This window comes from Melanaphis sacchari, unplaced genomic scaffold (genome assembly GCF_002803265.2).
Source record: "Melanaphis sacchari strain LSU unplaced genomic scaffold, SCAv2.0 Contig27_pilon_pilon, whole genome shotgun sequence".
NCBI classification, from domain to species: domain Eukaryota; kingdom Metazoa; phylum Arthropoda; class Insecta; order Hemiptera; family Aphididae; genus Melanaphis; species Melanaphis sacchari.
Window position 1 is genome coordinate 1,691,094 of NW_020271152.1, and position 17,793 is coordinate 1,708,886.

The 17,793-nt window shown below is 24.9% G+C and overlaps 2 protein-coding genes across 3 annotated transcripts; both read left to right on the plus strand.

Moving 5' to 3' along the window:
• The first annotated feature begins 811 nt into the window (after positions 1 to 811).
• LOC112595417 (cell cycle control protein 50A) lies at positions 812 to 5,359 on the plus strand. Of its 2 annotated transcripts, none has more exons than XM_025340618.1 (9): positions 812 to 1,006; positions 1,140 to 1,292; positions 1,391 to 1,524; positions 1,585 to 1,722; positions 1,803 to 1,992; positions 2,415 to 2,537; positions 3,789 to 4,007; positions 4,075 to 4,240; positions 4,995 to 5,359. In XM_025340618.1, the coding sequence occupies exons 2-9, from the start codon at positions 1,253 to 1,255 to the stop codon at positions 5,044 to 5,046; spliced, it is 1,062 nt and encodes a 353-aa protein (XP_025196403.1). In that variant the 5' UTR covers positions 812 to 1,006; positions 1,140 to 1,252; the 3' UTR covers positions 5,047 to 5,359. The 2 variants fall into 2 exon arrangements, with proteins under 2 accessions (XP_025196403.1, XP_025196404.1); XM_025340619.1 differs by having other exon boundaries at positions 817 to 915.
• Positions 5,360 to 8,058: 2,699 nt separating this feature from the next.
• On the plus strand, positions 8,059 to 15,497 carry LOC112595524 (pickpocket protein 28-like). Its single transcript, XM_025340773.1, has 11 exons — positions 8,059 to 8,234; positions 8,928 to 9,155; positions 9,317 to 9,419; positions 10,733 to 10,899; positions 11,042 to 11,255; positions 11,403 to 11,673; positions 11,960 to 12,025; positions 12,098 to 12,245; positions 12,330 to 12,421; positions 13,575 to 13,701; positions 15,467 to 15,497. The coding sequence occupies exons 1-11, from the start codon at positions 8,059 to 8,061 to the stop codon at positions 15,495 to 15,497; spliced, it is 1,623 nt and encodes a 540-aa protein (XP_025196558.1).
• The last annotated feature ends 2,296 nt before the right edge of the window (positions 15,498 to 17,793 follow it).

Below are 17,793 nucleotides of genomic sequence, written 5' to 3' on the forward strand. Positions count from 1 at the left end.
AATCACTAAATAAGCAATAGTTAGATACACCCAATTAGGTATTAGTTCATAGAATCACATCATTCCATTCCATTGAGTATATAAAGTTCATACATAGAATAGATTAAATTAAATTTGTTCTGTGGTTTATTTTATACCAAAAAACTAAAGCATCAGACTAGTCACTATACTCTTAGACCGTGTACCTATCTAATTACGCGTTGTGCAGTGTATGATACGATTATTATTCTTGTTAGATTATCAAAAAATTGTGTAAATACTTACTCAAAATTTTGAAATTGGCTCTCACACAATGATAATATTATAATGTATAATGTATTCGCTATTCAGTGTTTAATTATATTTTGATAATTAATTCTCAACTTTCTGCACAAAAAGAGTGAATAATGACATTAAAAAGTATTGGTTGTCGGATAGTATAGTAATTATTATTAATTACCTACTATCTTAGTATCTTACTGATATTTACCATAAATATTAAATCATATTATATAATAGTATAAAATATAAATAGATATATTACCAATATGTTTGTCATATACCTACCTAATATCTTAGATCATATTATATTCACATGATCTAAGTTCTAAGTAAAATATTGTGTTAAAACAATATGACAAAATAAACAAATATTTGTCATGCTTTTAAATAGTTAGATTACTTAGAATACTTAAATCATGTGCCGTAAAATTGTATACGAGGTGTTAGATGATGCTATAATATTATTATCTATGATTACATTACAATGTTTACACAAAAAATATAAACTTAGGATGTGTAAGAAACAGCTGATAACGATTGTTCTAATTTATATTATGTTGTAGACTGCAGTTGAAAACTATAATCGACTAACGATTTACAAGAATTATATATACATATTATATGCATATAATGATTATAATGATATAATGTACAGTAAGTCACTGAACAGTCTGTCACGAAATAAATATTAATGTTCTGTGTAACTGCCCGAATGCCGTAGTGCCGTCCGCCGCATTATCACTTAGTTAATAACAATAATATTCAATTTAATCTAATTTTCATATTTTTTTATTAAACTGTAAACGTTATATAGTCACGATTGTCTGATAGATTGCATGTCCTGAAGTGATCAATTTTATTATTTTCGTAGTACTGAGTACTGTCAAATGATGATGCGCTATCAGTTACGTTGTCGAATGTAGAATCGCTGTAGTTTTCGTAATAAAATACACTTGTACTAAGTAGTACATATTTCAGTATTATATACACAATGTTGGATGTACAAGAGCCTAAGTCTAAAAAACCAGCAGGTAATTTTTTTTTTTAATTTGTTCATGAAGTATATTCGATATTAGCACAAATGCATATCTTACCTAGGTACTATATACTTGCTTGGGTATTATTACAGATACAGCATTCAAACAACAACGATTGCCGGCATGGCAACCAATTCTAACAGCACGCAATGTAATGCCCATATTCTTTGCAGTTGCAGCAGCATTTATTCCAATTGGCATAGGTTTACTATACCTTACAAATCTGGTGAGTATTTTTTAATATGTACATTTATGTAAACCTAATCATGTTTGAATATGTTTTTAGGTTCAAGAATTTACTCTCGATTATACACATTGCAAAAGTATTGATTATCCACATGATTCTTGTGCAGAAATTATTAATGGAAATCGTAATTTGTCTTGTAATTGCAGTATTTCATTTAAATTGGAAGAAGATTTTTCTGTATGATATTAGATTAATGTACAACACCATGGTTAATTTTATTTAAATGTTTAAACATATCTTGTTTGCATTTTTTATAGCCTAATGTTTACATGTATTATGGATTAACCAATTATTACCAAAACCATCGGCGTTATGTAAAATCAAGAGATGATTTTCAGTTGCTTGGAAAACTTAGCAAAACTCCATCTAGTGACTGTGCACCGTTTGATTATCACAACAATAAGCCAATTGCACCTTGTGGAGCTATTGCCAATTCATTATTTAGTGGTATGTATATGTATTAATGTTTTAATTTATTAATTTATTTTACTTTTGTGTATTTTTAATTTATTGTACTTATAAAGACTTAAGAACTTTTAAAATGATAATAATTGTTATTTTGCCATAAAATTTATCCTAGCAACTCATATGACTAATAAATCTATTAAATAATTTTGAATATAATTGTATTATTTTTATATATTTTCTAATTTGTATAGTAAATTGTATTTAATATGAAAACGTATTATCTAGATTTTTAGTACATATTATCATAAAATAAATAGTAGGCAATATATTGTAATATTCTATGATATTACAATTTTATCTGTTTCCAAATTCAACGATTAATTTTAAAATTAATTTGTAATGAATTCAATTATAAAGCATTATACAATATACTTAAGTATTCTTTTTTTTATTTTTCTCAGATAAATTATCATTGAAATACAATGATAAACCTGTTCCATTACTTCGAACACAAATTGCTTGGGAATCTGATAAAAGTATCAAGTATCATAATCCAGAACATTCAAAAGGAAATTTGAAAGAAGGTTTGTTGCATTATCACTTAGTATATTTTGTTTTACAGTTTATAAAAATAAAATAATTGGGAGTTACTAATTAGTTACAGCTCCTTGTTACTTAATTTATGTAATTTTGAAATTAACAATTTTTAATAAATATTTAAGATAAATTTAATTTAAAATTATTAGAGTTTATATTATATTACACTATACACTCTAAAATAATATCTTTATTCTATTTAGTATGAGAGTGTGTAGGTGGTAGATAAAAACATCTTGAAACTGTGCATCTATCCCTATAATTGACAATCAGCACTAACATGCTGCCACCACTACCTCTATGACCTGCTCATCATTTAAGAAGTGTGGTGGAAACAGATGGTATTCAATTGAAAATAAGCATTGCCTTGATATTTTTGCTGCACATTTTAATATACAATTTTTAGAAATTTCTGTTTAACACTTTTTATAGTTACATATAGTTTAACTTTCTATATTATGTTTTGCTATAAGACCTCTAAAAGAAATGAGTATAAATTAATGTTCATTATTTCACATGTATACGTTTTCACCTATTTACTTGAAATATTAAGGTTTAATTTATAAGACCTGTTGCTTAAAATTTTTCCGTGAATAATCATAATAATTCATATTCACATATACCTGTGAATTTGTGTATTCACATACTTATGTCTTAAATTACTTAGTTCTCTATTTTTATTCGTTGAAGAAAAATGATCTTACTCATATCATAAATATAGATTAGATATTTAAAAAAACAATGAAATAAAGTATAACAATTAACCAAATTAATTATGCTCAACAAATAATAATAATAATAATAATTAATGTTTTATTTTAAAAAAACCTAACCTATAGAGCAACATAAGACAGTTATATATAAATTCATAATACTTGTATATAAATAAAAAAATAATAATTATAAATAATAAACAATATACATTTTCATACCAATTAAAATAATTCACGTATTCACATGACTATGACTCTAATACGTGTTCATGTGTTTTAGCATTTATTAATTCACGTATAATAATTATACGTGTTTTATTTTATTATATTCATGTGTTCATGATATTTGTGTATACGTATGTTTGTATAAAATTAAAAAAGTAAGACCCCTAGTATAAATTACTATGATATGTTTTTTTTCTAATTCTTAATTAGCAATAGCTATGATTTGGAAAATGTATGATTAGTAAACTATGTATGTAAATTATAAAATCATTTATACAATATTAAATATTTGATTTTTAGCATTTAAAGATTTTGAAAAACCAATTAACTGGCGTGTGAATATATGGGAATTGGATAAGGAAAATGAATTTAACAATGGTTTTGAAAATGAAGATTTGATTGTTTGGATGCGAACAGCTGCACTTCCTGATTTTCGTAAATTATACAGACGTATTGATCATTCTAATGACTTTAAAAACGGTTTACCTAGAGGAAATTATGAATTAGTCATAGACTATAGTATGTTTTATATAATTAAATATATATTTATGTATAGTTGTACTAATATAGTTATTTCATTTTTTAGATTATCCAGTAACAGGTTTTGGTGGGACAAAAAGTTTGATACTATCCAACACATCATTTACAGGGGGCAGAAATTCATTTCTTGGATATGCTTATATTGTGGTTGGATGTTGCTGCTTTTTATTAGGGCTAATGTTTTTAATTCTTCATATCAAATATAAACCCAGGTATGTTAAAATTAAAAATTATAATAACTCATAGAACTTTGACCTTATTTCAATTTATTTATTCTTAATTAAATATAAAAATGCAATTTAAAACTTGAATTAAAAATGTCAGTAATTGTATTCAAATGCCTGGTGTAGGTTAATAGTTATTGCTGAATAATTGATTTAAATTAATAATTTTAAAAATGTGTATTTATAATTGTTAAAATTACAACAATTATTATACATGGGCACAGAAAAAGCATGTCCTCTTTGATCAGTAAGCAATTTATGTACTATGATATACAGCAGTTATATTATTTTGGTGATATTATCTATACCCCACCTACTTAAAGGATATGACTACTTCGTTCATTAAATGAGGGTTTCCTTCTGATGGGTGTGGTGGAAGGTTGAATCATCATACAAAGTGGTGTTGTAGTAAGAAATTACTAGTTTTGGTTTATGTGTGCTCATACAATACTCTTTTAGTTGACAGTATAAGGTTATATACTTAACAATTTAAAATTAATTTCTTTCTAGTATTTAGTTCAGAACATAGGGGGACTATGTTTCTATGTTTTTAACATAAATCTATCATAATCATTTTTAAATTAGATAAACTGTTGATTTAAATTGATTTTAAATAATAATGAAACAAGTATTCAACATAACATATTTTCTTTTCATAATAGTCTTTCACTTAATAATACAATACAATTTATTTTAAATAATTACTCAATTTACCAACATTTTTTGTTTTTTTTTATTTCAGTGCAAATACAGGAGATATTTCCATTGTTTCCCCATCAACATCTTATCAGTAATTCAGTATAATTATTTCTTTATCAAAGAAATAATTCCTGGTGTTTTCTGCACTTAAAAATTTAATTAGGCTGTGCTTAAATTAGCAACTAATGAGCTTTATAAGACAATGTGATATGTATAAAAAAAAAAAAATCATATTTTAATTTATCACAATTCTGTAACTACAATCGACCAATATCTAATTTATTTTATAATGTACTCATAAGTTAAATTATTTTAGCATAAAATTTGTCTTAAATACATATAACACTACATAACTTAAATCAGTTAAACCAATATTTATTATTAAGTGGTACTATTATTTATTATGAAACACTGTCACTTAAATAAGTTTTGATAATTTGTTAAAATTTGTTATAGTAATAATTTGTTACCTTTATAAAACATTTTTAAGCTTAAAGCTATATATTTGCACATTGTTTTAATGTAAAATGAATAGTAAATACAAATTTTAACTATGTGTCTCTAGTCATAGGGGTTAACATTTGTTAGCTGTTATTAAGACTTAATTTTAGAACAATATAAGCTTATTTTATTATTATTAGTTTACATTTAAACATTAAACAATAATATATTTGTTGATTTTGTTTCTTATTTTATATTAAACCTTATTCTATTGTTTTGTACATATATTTTTTCAATTATTTTAAAATTAATTATTTTGTTAAATTTCAATAGCAATCAATATAAAAACAATTGGGTTTTTATATTTTATGACTTTATGAGTTATTAAAATTTAAAAAAATTTTCGTAAAATTTTAATGGTGTTTTTGAAAATATGTTTTTATATTATTATTTTATTTTATTAACTTAGCAGCTCATGGCTAATAATTTAATCATGTAAAAATCATTTACTATTGAATTAAAATTTAATACTGTAATGACTAATGGCTAATGAACTCTGATATTTTATAACTAAGACTGGGATTTTAATGCCCTAAAAAATCTCAAAAAATGCCCTTAAAAAAATGCAAAAATGACTTTAAAAACAAAAAATGCAATATAAAAATGCATGTATATTTATTATGGCTTAATAAAAAATTGTATAATTAATTTTTGGTATTTATAGTATTGTACGTTGTTACTTGTTTTGTTTTGTTTTCTTAATCATTCATTCTAAAATAATAATTTAAAAAAAGAAAATGTTTAATATTTTAACTTGTTTTTGTTATCAATGATAACATGTACCAATGTATGTATGGTGTAATAAAAATAATACTACATAATAGCCAATAGGTATATAACGGCGATAATTTAAGTGGAAAGTCCTACGATAAAATTGTTATCGACAATAACTTGTCGTGTTATTATTATTATATTTATTAATCGTTTCGTCGGAAATTTGCCGAAAATCTCTTATTAATCGCAACAATTTTCGTTCATTTTATGAAAAATTGTGAAAAATGCTCTAAAATCTAAGAAAATGCCCTAAAAATGCATCTTAGGTTAATTTTGTTAAAAAATGCAAAAAAAAAATGTAAAATAAAAATTACTTTAAATTAATCAGTATTACCCAAAACACATTTTATACTTGCGGAACAATGTTTCAAAACACTAGAAAAAAAGATGCATTTGCATCAAAATCCTAGTTCTATTTATAACAATATAATATCTAACAAAATACCTCGATGTAGACAACACATTCCAGTACCTGTATAACGAGAGGGAGTAAAGTACAACAGTCAGCAATAGTCAATATTGTATTATAATTATGCGTAGCTCTGGTACGTCATGTACTCGTCAATATACGTCATCTATATAAGTACCTAATGATTTATAGACTCATATTTTATAAAACACATTTCATATAGGAATAGTGTTACTCGTTAGACGCAAGCAACTACGTTGTAATTTAAACCAGATAGAAGCGGTTGGGCATAATTATAACCTTAAGGATATGGTTATAGTACCTACATTATCCATACGCCATAAGATAATATAGGGATATGATCAAGAATAGTGGGGAAAGGACCTATATGTCCTATATAAGACTTTTTCAGAAGTGATTTACAAGAATTAAAGCGAATACCTTCACGCCAGTCTATGTTAGGATTTTATCATTTAGATTTAGAAACATTTTCAATCAAAAAAAAAACAAGAATTTACGACTAAGTTTATATTGCCACGACTACTACACAGCCCATATTTTGAATGGCTAGCCGAGTTTACTCGGCAACTCGCCTGGCCAATCCGGTCACAATAGAGTAATATTACCTACTTTTTTCCGTTTTGAATTCAATTATTTCACAGTTTAAAAAAAATTTCATATTTTAAAAATGTCTTCCACAGATTTTACATCTGAGAGAAGTATCTATTGTCCATTTTAAAACAACAATTAGCTAGTAGACTTACTAATGTATAGTAATTAGTGTAGGTACCTACACTGACCTTGAACGGCCTGAACTATCAAAAGATCATATATGTGGTGGTATAGTTGTATGTTATTCTATTGAATTATACTCAAAATGTCATTAAACTATATAAGGGTTACGGTGTCTATAATATTGTAGGTACTTATATAATAAATGCCAACATTTTTCTTTTGAACGCGATAATTATCGTTTGAATACATTTTGTTCATATGAGGACAGTTTAAGTAAGTAAATATTATACTTGGAAAATTGTCAAAAATGCTGTAAATTATAAACATACATAGGTTAAGTATCTAAGCATGCTTACCTACTTAAACAGGTACTGTATATAGTGTCCACATAATATAAATATATAATAAGGAACCCTTTGAATAAATATGTCAAATTATTATTGGTACCAATACTAACGAACATTATTTTGAAAAATGTTTTACTTAATGAAATATCTAGCTAAACCTCAATCTAGTACCTACCTTTCTATAGGTTTTATCTAGGTATAGCGACTTGAAAACATGTGTTCAATAGTAGGTATATAGGTACCTATCTACTTAATTAAATTCACGATTTAACTACCATAAAATTAATATTTCTTATTTGTTAATACATTTTCGACAAAAAATTTTATTTTGAATAAATATAATGACTGATTCTCATTTTGGAATTATTCGAAGACGAATGGGTGTATTAAACGGTAAAAAGCTAAGTATTAAACCCATAGGATATGGCGAAGGAAATTATTTACGAAAATTTTCCACTGCTACGAGCTTACATGGTGTAATCTATTTAGGAGAACCCAAACGACCGTATTTAGAAAGGTTAGTATTAGAAAAAATATGTAATTCTTATTAATTGTACAAACAACTGTTATAATCACAACATTTTATTTGAATTAAACAATTTCATCAGTCAAGTATTTAAAAAAAAAAATATTTATTTTCATTTTACTGTGTTATAGTGAATTATCAATTAAAAGGGGGAGATATTCAGAAGTAAAAAAATTAAACATTTTTATTGTTAATGTTGTTAATTTATGGTTTTGAAGATAAAAGTGTTTGACATCGAACTTTATATAAATTACGAAGATCTATGTGCATATAATGTTTACCTACATGGAGTATATTTTTGAAAACATTTCGAATGATTCTGAACAAATATTCCTCTCTTCCTCCCTTGTATTTGTGCCTGTTGGATAGGTGTTATTTATTTAATGAATTACTATAAACGATTTAAATATGATAACAATTAAGCAAACATAAATTTTGTAGTACCTATTACAATTTCATTAAAATTATATTTTATAGACCATATAGGTATTATAAATAGATATAATGTAGGTACACAAAAATAAAATTTTCATAATTAATATTATAGTAAAAACAAATTCCATTAAATTATTATTCACTTTAAACAGTCAAAAATTTTCTTTAAATTTCCAACTTTTTTTATACCTAAAAAAATTGATTTATTTTTTAATAAATTAAAAATATTATATTTTTATGTATCATCAGGATATTTTGGATTTGTGTCATATCTTTGGTGTTTCTTATGTGTGGATATCAAATAAAACAGTTGTATAACAATTGGATGGAAGGTAGTATCATAATAATACTGAATGAAAGTATTAGGCATTTTTCTGTATTGAATGATGATGTACCGTTCCCTGCAATAACAATATGTAGTGGTTTACAATTGCAAAACCTTGACAATTTGACGATCGTAAATCAAACGTTTAATAGGTTAGTACGTAATATATTGATAGTTAATGTAAAAATGTAAAATGTATAGAAAGATAATAACTTTGACCAGTTTGACTTATTTTTTTAATTACATAATAATATAGGTAGGTACCTACTATAGTTAATAATGAATCATAATGTATACATTATATTTATTTCAGAGAATATGAAGACAGCATAAACTTAATATGTGATGATTATAAGCCTAATTTAAATACTGGTCAACGTTTTATAAATTCAAAAACTTGGGATTTATTACTAAACGTAAGATTTTATGGCGATTTTAATATTTACTGGTCTGTACGTCTTAAAGTTTTCTCTTTTTACCAACGGTTTCACGTTCAACATTTTAAGAAACATTGTGTCAACATTACATTAAAACTTATAAATATAATATTAAAGTTATTGTCGAGTAATAATTCAGATAGATAATGGTAATCTTATCTAAACTGGTAAGCATATATATTTATAGTGTAGGTATACGTATACATACATAAAGACATATAGTATATAATATATGCATGTCTATTTACAAATATTGGATCAATTATCAATAATTAAATTTAATATCCTGATAACCAGACTATTGTTTATTATATAATAATCATTTTAATGTAGGTAATAGGTAGGTACACAACTCACAAGTAATAACAGATTGGTACATTAACTTTTAGAAAGTAGGTATCTAATATAAACATCAAGGAGTTTCTTTAGGTAATAAGCTAATGAATAATGTAAAATGGTTTAATTAAACTAATTTTGAGAAAATAATTCCTAAACTGATAAATTTTAAACGGTGTACAAAAATAATGGAATTATTTTTTGGAAAAAAAAATAGGAAAGTCAATTTTGGGCAAGAGGAGTTGCCCCGTCACATTAGAATAATTACACTAATTTGATTCATTTTTATTCTGGGAATTTTATTCCATAATTCTTGATGGTAGATATGTTCATATAACTAGAATAATATTTATTATTAACATTTTTCAAATTCTTTCAGTACCTTCCTTCTTATGTAGACCGTAGAAGTACTTCAAGATAGTACTTTCTTAACTTATATTTCAGTATTAATTATCATATTTATTCAAGATTTAGATTGCTTAAAAGGGAGTAAAAGTTATAAGTCGATTGTAATTTTTATTATATTATTATGTATAATAATAATTAATATGGTACACCTTCATATTTATATTATACTCGGTATTTTTTTCATACCTACTAATTAATAATTGTTATTTAATTAAAATATTGAGTGCCAATTTACTGATGAAATACAATTAAGTATCTACTTACAATACATTTCAATTTAATGTTTCATTAATTATATTTTTAATTTTTATAAAAATTATAAAATCACTTAATGTATTTAGGATTGTTTAAGGCAACAATATTAATATACATTACTGTATTACATAACTATATATGCCTATATGTTGTAAATTTGATTCGTTCAAAACTGTTAACCAAAAAAAGTTTTGATTTTTATTTCAAACGATTAGTCAAAAATTAAATTTACAATACGATATATGGTAACTTATAAAATATATGATATTAATAAATCTATTTATTTTCTTAAGGCTCATAGAGTTTTTTGTAAACAACATGTTATTTCAATAACTTGGGTCAGAGAAAAAATCTACGTACCTTGTCAATATTTCCAACCAATATATACAATTTACGGAGTTTGTTATTCATTGAATATGATTCCTTTTCATCAACTGCTTGATAATGGTTATAATCAAGTGTAAGTTGTTATTGGATTATTATAGCCTATAGGTGCCTATTTCATAAAAAATCAAAATTAAGACCCTTGATCAATTCGTGCATCATAGAGACGCTACATATTTCACATTATATACATCTTAATATTTATATCACGTGTATAGGTTATCGAATTTGAATCATATTAAAGCAGATATTATAACAAATTCAAAAGAAACTGCATGGAATCCAGAATTTGGTTTTAATGAAAACGCACAGACATTTAATTTACCATGGAAAGTTATAGGTGATACTGTCGAAGATTCTATTATAATGAGATTCAATTTACAAAATGAAAAAACTGGAAATCACTGTCCTAAAACTGATAAAGGAATGACGGTAACTGCATACAATTTTTTAAATACAGAATAGAATATTTCTACTCATTTAAAATTTATTTGTTACATAAAAAATATACAATTTTGAATGGTATTAACGTTATAAGTTATAACTTATAAAATGCTTTGTTACTTTAATGTGTTCTAGCTATTTTTACATAGTCCGGTTGATGTGCCTGCTAATATTAAGCCTACAGCTTATATTTCTGTGAATAATATAGCTTATATCACAACAACATTTACTTTGGTATCAATATCTGAAAGTATATCTAGTTGGAAACCGGACATTCGACACTGTTATTATCAGCATGAGAGGATTTTAAAGTTTTTCAAAATATATACAGTTAATAACTGTGAAATTGAGTGTAGAGCCAATAATTCGTTAAAGATGTGTGGTTGTGTGGCTTTCTACCACCCAAGTAAGCATATCTTTTGTATATATAACAGTATAGTACGTATAATATTGGTATCTATATTCATTGGTTTAAATTGTAGTTGTTGTACTATTTATATTATTTAAAAGAAAACATTTAAGTCAGTGGTTAAAACTAATATAATCATATTTATGAAAAGTTGATTTAATATTAATACTGTGATCCCTATCTCTCCGATTTTTGTCTTCATGAAACTGTCTAGGAGAAAATAACAACTCCATCTTTTTGAGTTAAAAAAATTATTTATAAAAATAATGTTATATATTTAAAGGATATGTAAACACTCCAATTTGTGGTTCTGAAAGTTACAAATGTATGCTACAGTATTCAAATAATGGTAAACTACATACATTAAAATATATAACAATACAAAATTTAATAATTAATGCAATATTACATTTTATTTTAGGTTATTCAATCTTTGACAATAATGTGTTTAACATAAATACTACAAATCATTGTAATTGTTTAGATGTTTGCTCAGAACTCAGATTCAATCATAACGTTGTGTACACACATAAGAATTTAACAAAGAACGTTAAAAACCCCCAAAAACGGTTGAAATATTTAATAATTTTGTGATTTTTAAATATTACCTACTTTGTTTTTTATTTTTACATTTCTTTTATTTGTTTTTATAGAAATCGATTGAAATCGATTGTAGTTATGTACTATAAAAGAAATTTGCGGAATGTACAAAGAACTGCTTTAATACCAGTAAATGAATTATTAGGTAAGTAAAGATACCGCTGCTGTCTACAATACACTATACTATTTAATTAACTGCTTATTCTTTTCATATTATAAGATATAAGAAGTGTATTGTTTAATAGATACATTTAATCTTAATATACCTATTTTCATTTTCTTTTAAGAGGACGCCACACCCGCGTTTGTTGTCTTCATCTCACAAATATACCTAGAATATAGTAAATTTTCGTTTTATAAAATCAATTTGTATGTTAAACTTAAGTATCAAGTAGAAATGACCTGCTATTAATGTTAAATATTTTATTTTATTATTAAATATTTATTACTTTAGATACTTAACACTCGCTTACAAATTATAGGATCATAAAAAAAACGACGAGAGAACAGATAATGTTCTTATCTAATGGGTGGTGTGTCAGGGGAGACTTTGAGATGGCGTTTCCCTAATAATTATAACATGACAATAAAACAAATTTATAATTTTCATATATTTTTGTTTATTAAACTTATAACGTAATATTGTATACTTACACCCTACGGCATATATATGTCCATCTATGGCTAATATATAAGTATAATAAACTTTTCAATACATCAATATTTTTTAGTAATTCAAATTTATAACTTATAAATCTTAATGAAGTTGAATAATTATCTATCAAAAATATAATTTAGTATATTCGAAATTATTTAGCTTTTCAAGTAAAATTTTTTATGAATATTAAATAACCAATATTTAAACAAAACTTAAGTCTCATTGTAAATAGTGTTCACGCACCATTACTGCTTATCTTTAACTTTGATAATAAGTCATTTTACTCTAATATTTATATTTAACATGAAAAATTGATTTTATTGAACGAAAATTTTCCATGTATATTTGTAAAAGGGAAACAATACATGTGGGTGTGGCGTTTTTTAATATTAATTTTTCTAATATCAGTTCTTTGACTGTTTTAATTAAATATATCCTACTTTAGTTACCTAAAATACTTACAATAAAAATTATGAATCTCATCTTTAATTTAAAACTTTCAAACTCTATATATACGTAGGTTTAGTGCAATGCACTTCATTCTGTATTAATTAATTTCTTAAAAAAACTTAATAGTTGGGATGTATAGTTTATTTAATTTAATATAAACATAAATAATATATGTTTTTTTTTTTTTTAGGTAATATTGGTGGATCCTTAGGATTATTTCTTGGCGCAAGCATAATTAGTGTGTTTGAACTTATATACTTTTTTGTGGTACGATTATACGTTGATCGATGGAATGAAAAAAAAAAAAAAGAAAAAATTAATATTAAAATAGATTAAGCATGTAAAAATCGATAAAGTATCTACATTCTACTTGGCCCAAGGTATCTGTTTTCGCATGCTTGAACTAGATTTAAAAGTAGATTTTAGGTGCAAATACATTTTCGTTGCAAGGTCACTGTAATAAATATGTTGAGTTTATTCGAAATCAATGATCAATCATGATAATTGAAAAAACGATTTTGACTGGAGGAGACTGGTGGATCAGCATTTATATCTAAGGATAGTTTATCTTTTATTATATTTGAATTATTGTTAAAAAAATTTTCAACTCAATAGATAATAGATTGAATAAATTTTTGTCAATAAAATAGCATACAAAATATAATTATTATAATAGTCAATATTAACGTAGGTAAAATAGAATAATGTAAGTAGGTTCAATGTTCAAAGATTAATTATCTTAGAATTACCTATGATATGAATATTTATAAAATTCCATTGTATGTATAGAAAATAATAAAACAACTAATGGTAAAAGGTTTCAAGTCCATACAATGTACATTTTTAGTTAAAACATAATAACTAAAATTGAATGAAGAAAAATTGTAATATTTAATTTAAAAATCCAATTTCGTCAAAATTTTAACTTAAAAGGACACCATACCCGCATGTGTTATAATGTTATAAACATAATATACAACACAACAAATTTACGTTTAGTAAAACCAATTGTATAATATGTTGTTGACTTTAATATTAAAGTAAATTGCAGACTTAAAATCAAAGTTGATAATATTATTTTGCTTAAAAATTAAAATATCAAAAAAAAAATCAATGCTACACGACACTGAAAATGTTTAATGTTTAATTTTGATAATAGATTAATTTTCTTTAGTAACACATAATGAGTTTTATTAAACGCAAATTTGCTGTTGTATATTATATATGTAACTATGTAAGAAGGAAAAACATAAATGGGTGTGGCTTCATTCACAAAGAGTCTTATCTCATTTCCACGGCTCTCCAAGACTACGACCACATTAAAATGTATTATAATCATGAATCTAGATGTATTCACTATGGTCTATGACTAAACATTTTTATCACGATCAAAAAACTTAAAACTCAAGGACTCTGCACACAAAAATACAGCTATTAACTTTATATTAACAAATAACAGCCATTTGGATTTTGTTAATTCATTTAATTTAAATTTTTCATTCATACATTTCAATAATAATTTACATCTCATAATTGTATATTATTTATATATGACTTAAGTAATTTTATTAATATACGTATAAGTAATTAGTAATTAGTAATGATCATTTGAAAAATATTTTATAGTATACTAAATATAAATAGAATAAACTATGATTAATCTTTTTCCAATTATTTATCATGAGGTACTTAAAATAAAAAGTTATGAATATCTAGGTTATAATAGATATTAAAACGTGTCACCGCTTTTTTATTTGTGTCAAACCTGTACCAATAACTCATAATATTATAATCACTTACATCGTAAAAACAATTTGCATTGTTATATTATTAAGCAACACTAATTAAATAAAATAATAATAATAATAATAATTAATAGATACTCTACTAATTTTTGCACTTAAAGTTATTATCAGTATGGTTATCTACTATCTAACAACTAGATAGTAGTTATACTACTACTAAACAATAAACATAGTTTATAGTTTCATATCAATTCAATTGTACTTCACTTAAAATATATATTTATCTATATACTATATAAAAGCGAATTTATGTATTTTTGTCCTTTATGGCTTTATGCATTCCTACGCTTATTATCCAATCGCCATAAAATTTAGCTGAAATACACTTTTATATCAATGATTTGGGCACATTTTATGAAACGAGTTTTTCGAAATTGGTTTCAGAACAACATATTGTAAATGATACAATAATGCAAGCAGTGGCGGTTTATCCCAAAGATGGGCATGTGTGCAAACCTTAAAAAAGGCCCCCTTCATTTTTTTTTATTCTAAATGTAGATACAGATATATAAATTCAAATTTAAAGTAAAAATTATTATTCTAAAATTCTTATGCAAATTCACAAGGTACTTTCCATTTTTACTAAAATTTTAATTACACAAAAAATAAAATGATATTACGTCATACAAATAAAATAACATAATATATCTATAAATAATGATAAGAATATAGTACCTAATAATAATATAATAATTCAATGGAAATTTCGTTTGCATGCTTTTTTTTCTGCAAAATTATTAATTATTTCTTTTAAATTTAACTAACGAGCTCGGTCGTTTTCAATAGATAAAATTCCAAGTCTCTTGAATCTTTCTTCGCACATTATGCTCCGTAAATAATTTTTGATCAGTTTTAATTTTGAAAATGATCGTTCTGCTATAGCAATTGTTACAGGAGTCAGGAAGTGTCAAAAATAACATGCACGCTGTACATATTTCAGAAAATGTTATTGCTAATGTGGGGTTCTTTATAACAAGTAATTCGGTAATTGCTTTTACCGATGTTCGTTTTGTAATTTCTTTTTTAAAACAAAATCGGAACGATAAAATTGTCTATAATACGACGGCTTATAAGCGACAAGGCGATAACAAAAAACCACGTGAAACAGATTGCTGTAAATAATGTTTAGTCGCTATCACAGAAGTACAGTACATCACAGAAATACAATATCTATATTTTATAACAAAGATGATATTATACTGATATCAGATTGAGAAAATGAGAACCATTTGAAATTTAAAACAATTTTTTTATTTTTTCGTAAATAACTGTTTATTTAATTTTTTTTTTTCTGTGGAACGTTAAGCAATATGGGTACCCCCAATTTGAGGGCCCGTTGAATTTGCACACATCGCACACATGTACGACACGCCACTGAATGCAAGCACAATATCAAATTTAAGTGGCGAATTGTACTTTATAAATACGCTGGTTAATACAGGCAACACATTCGATCATTAAATAAAATTGCATTTTTAAATGCATCATGTGAAATCGCTGGAACACTTTTGAATGGTGATCGAATAACGCATTCAGCACTAAAATTGCAGCTTAATTTGCAAACTATAGTAAGACGCCAACATTAGGGATTCCATGCATTCGCATTTGAATGAACGTCCCGGTTTCCCGACATAAGTTTAAAAATAACACTTTTGTTCCGTATTTTAGATAATCTTCCCTGTATGGACGTTATTTTAAAAATTAAATTTTTTCATATCATTTAGCTTTTTTAAATTTTAAATTATTAACAAACTATAATATCTAAATCAAATGATAATTAATAATTATCATTTAATTATGATTGTATTTAATTTAATTTTATAGTACCTATATTACTATTTAGTAACTGTAAGGAAAATGAGATTATACATCGAGGCCAAATGTAATTTTAGCTACTAATTTTTTACAAAGAATTAGTACAACAAATACCTATCACATACCATTTCATTTTGTAATATGTTAATAATTGCTAATATAAATCCCCTCATCCTCTCTCAACATTAACACCAGTGTAAATTACAAGTATAAGTATGATTTAAAATGTCCCATATTTTTAAAAAACAAATCTGGGACTCTTAGCTAATATGCAATATCATCGACAATTCAGGGATGTGAAAAATTCTATAAGCATGTAAATTTATCATGTATAGGACGAAATTCACAATGGCTCACAAAAAATCATTAGAAGTGCTTGATTGTACACTGAAAGACTTAAATGAAAATCAACACCTCTTTGATGGAGCACTCATTTTATTAACTGGTGATTTTCGACAAATTTTATCATTTAATAATTAAGTATTAAAAAAAGGTTAAAAAAGTTTTAAAAGTATAAAAAAGTATTTCTTTATCTTCGCCATTTAATATTCTTTATCTTCAATTTATAAAATATTAGCCTACATTAATAAAAAATTAAAACACAAATTGATTTATATATATATACTCGTATATTGCATATGAGTAGGGCTGGGATTTATATGTAATAAAAAACGAAAAATATGTACTTATCGCGTGCTTGCGCATGTAACACCTATGTACGTTCTCGGTCGTTGCATGCAGAAACCTTTAGGTATAGCGTCATAATATTATTATATAATAATTGTATTC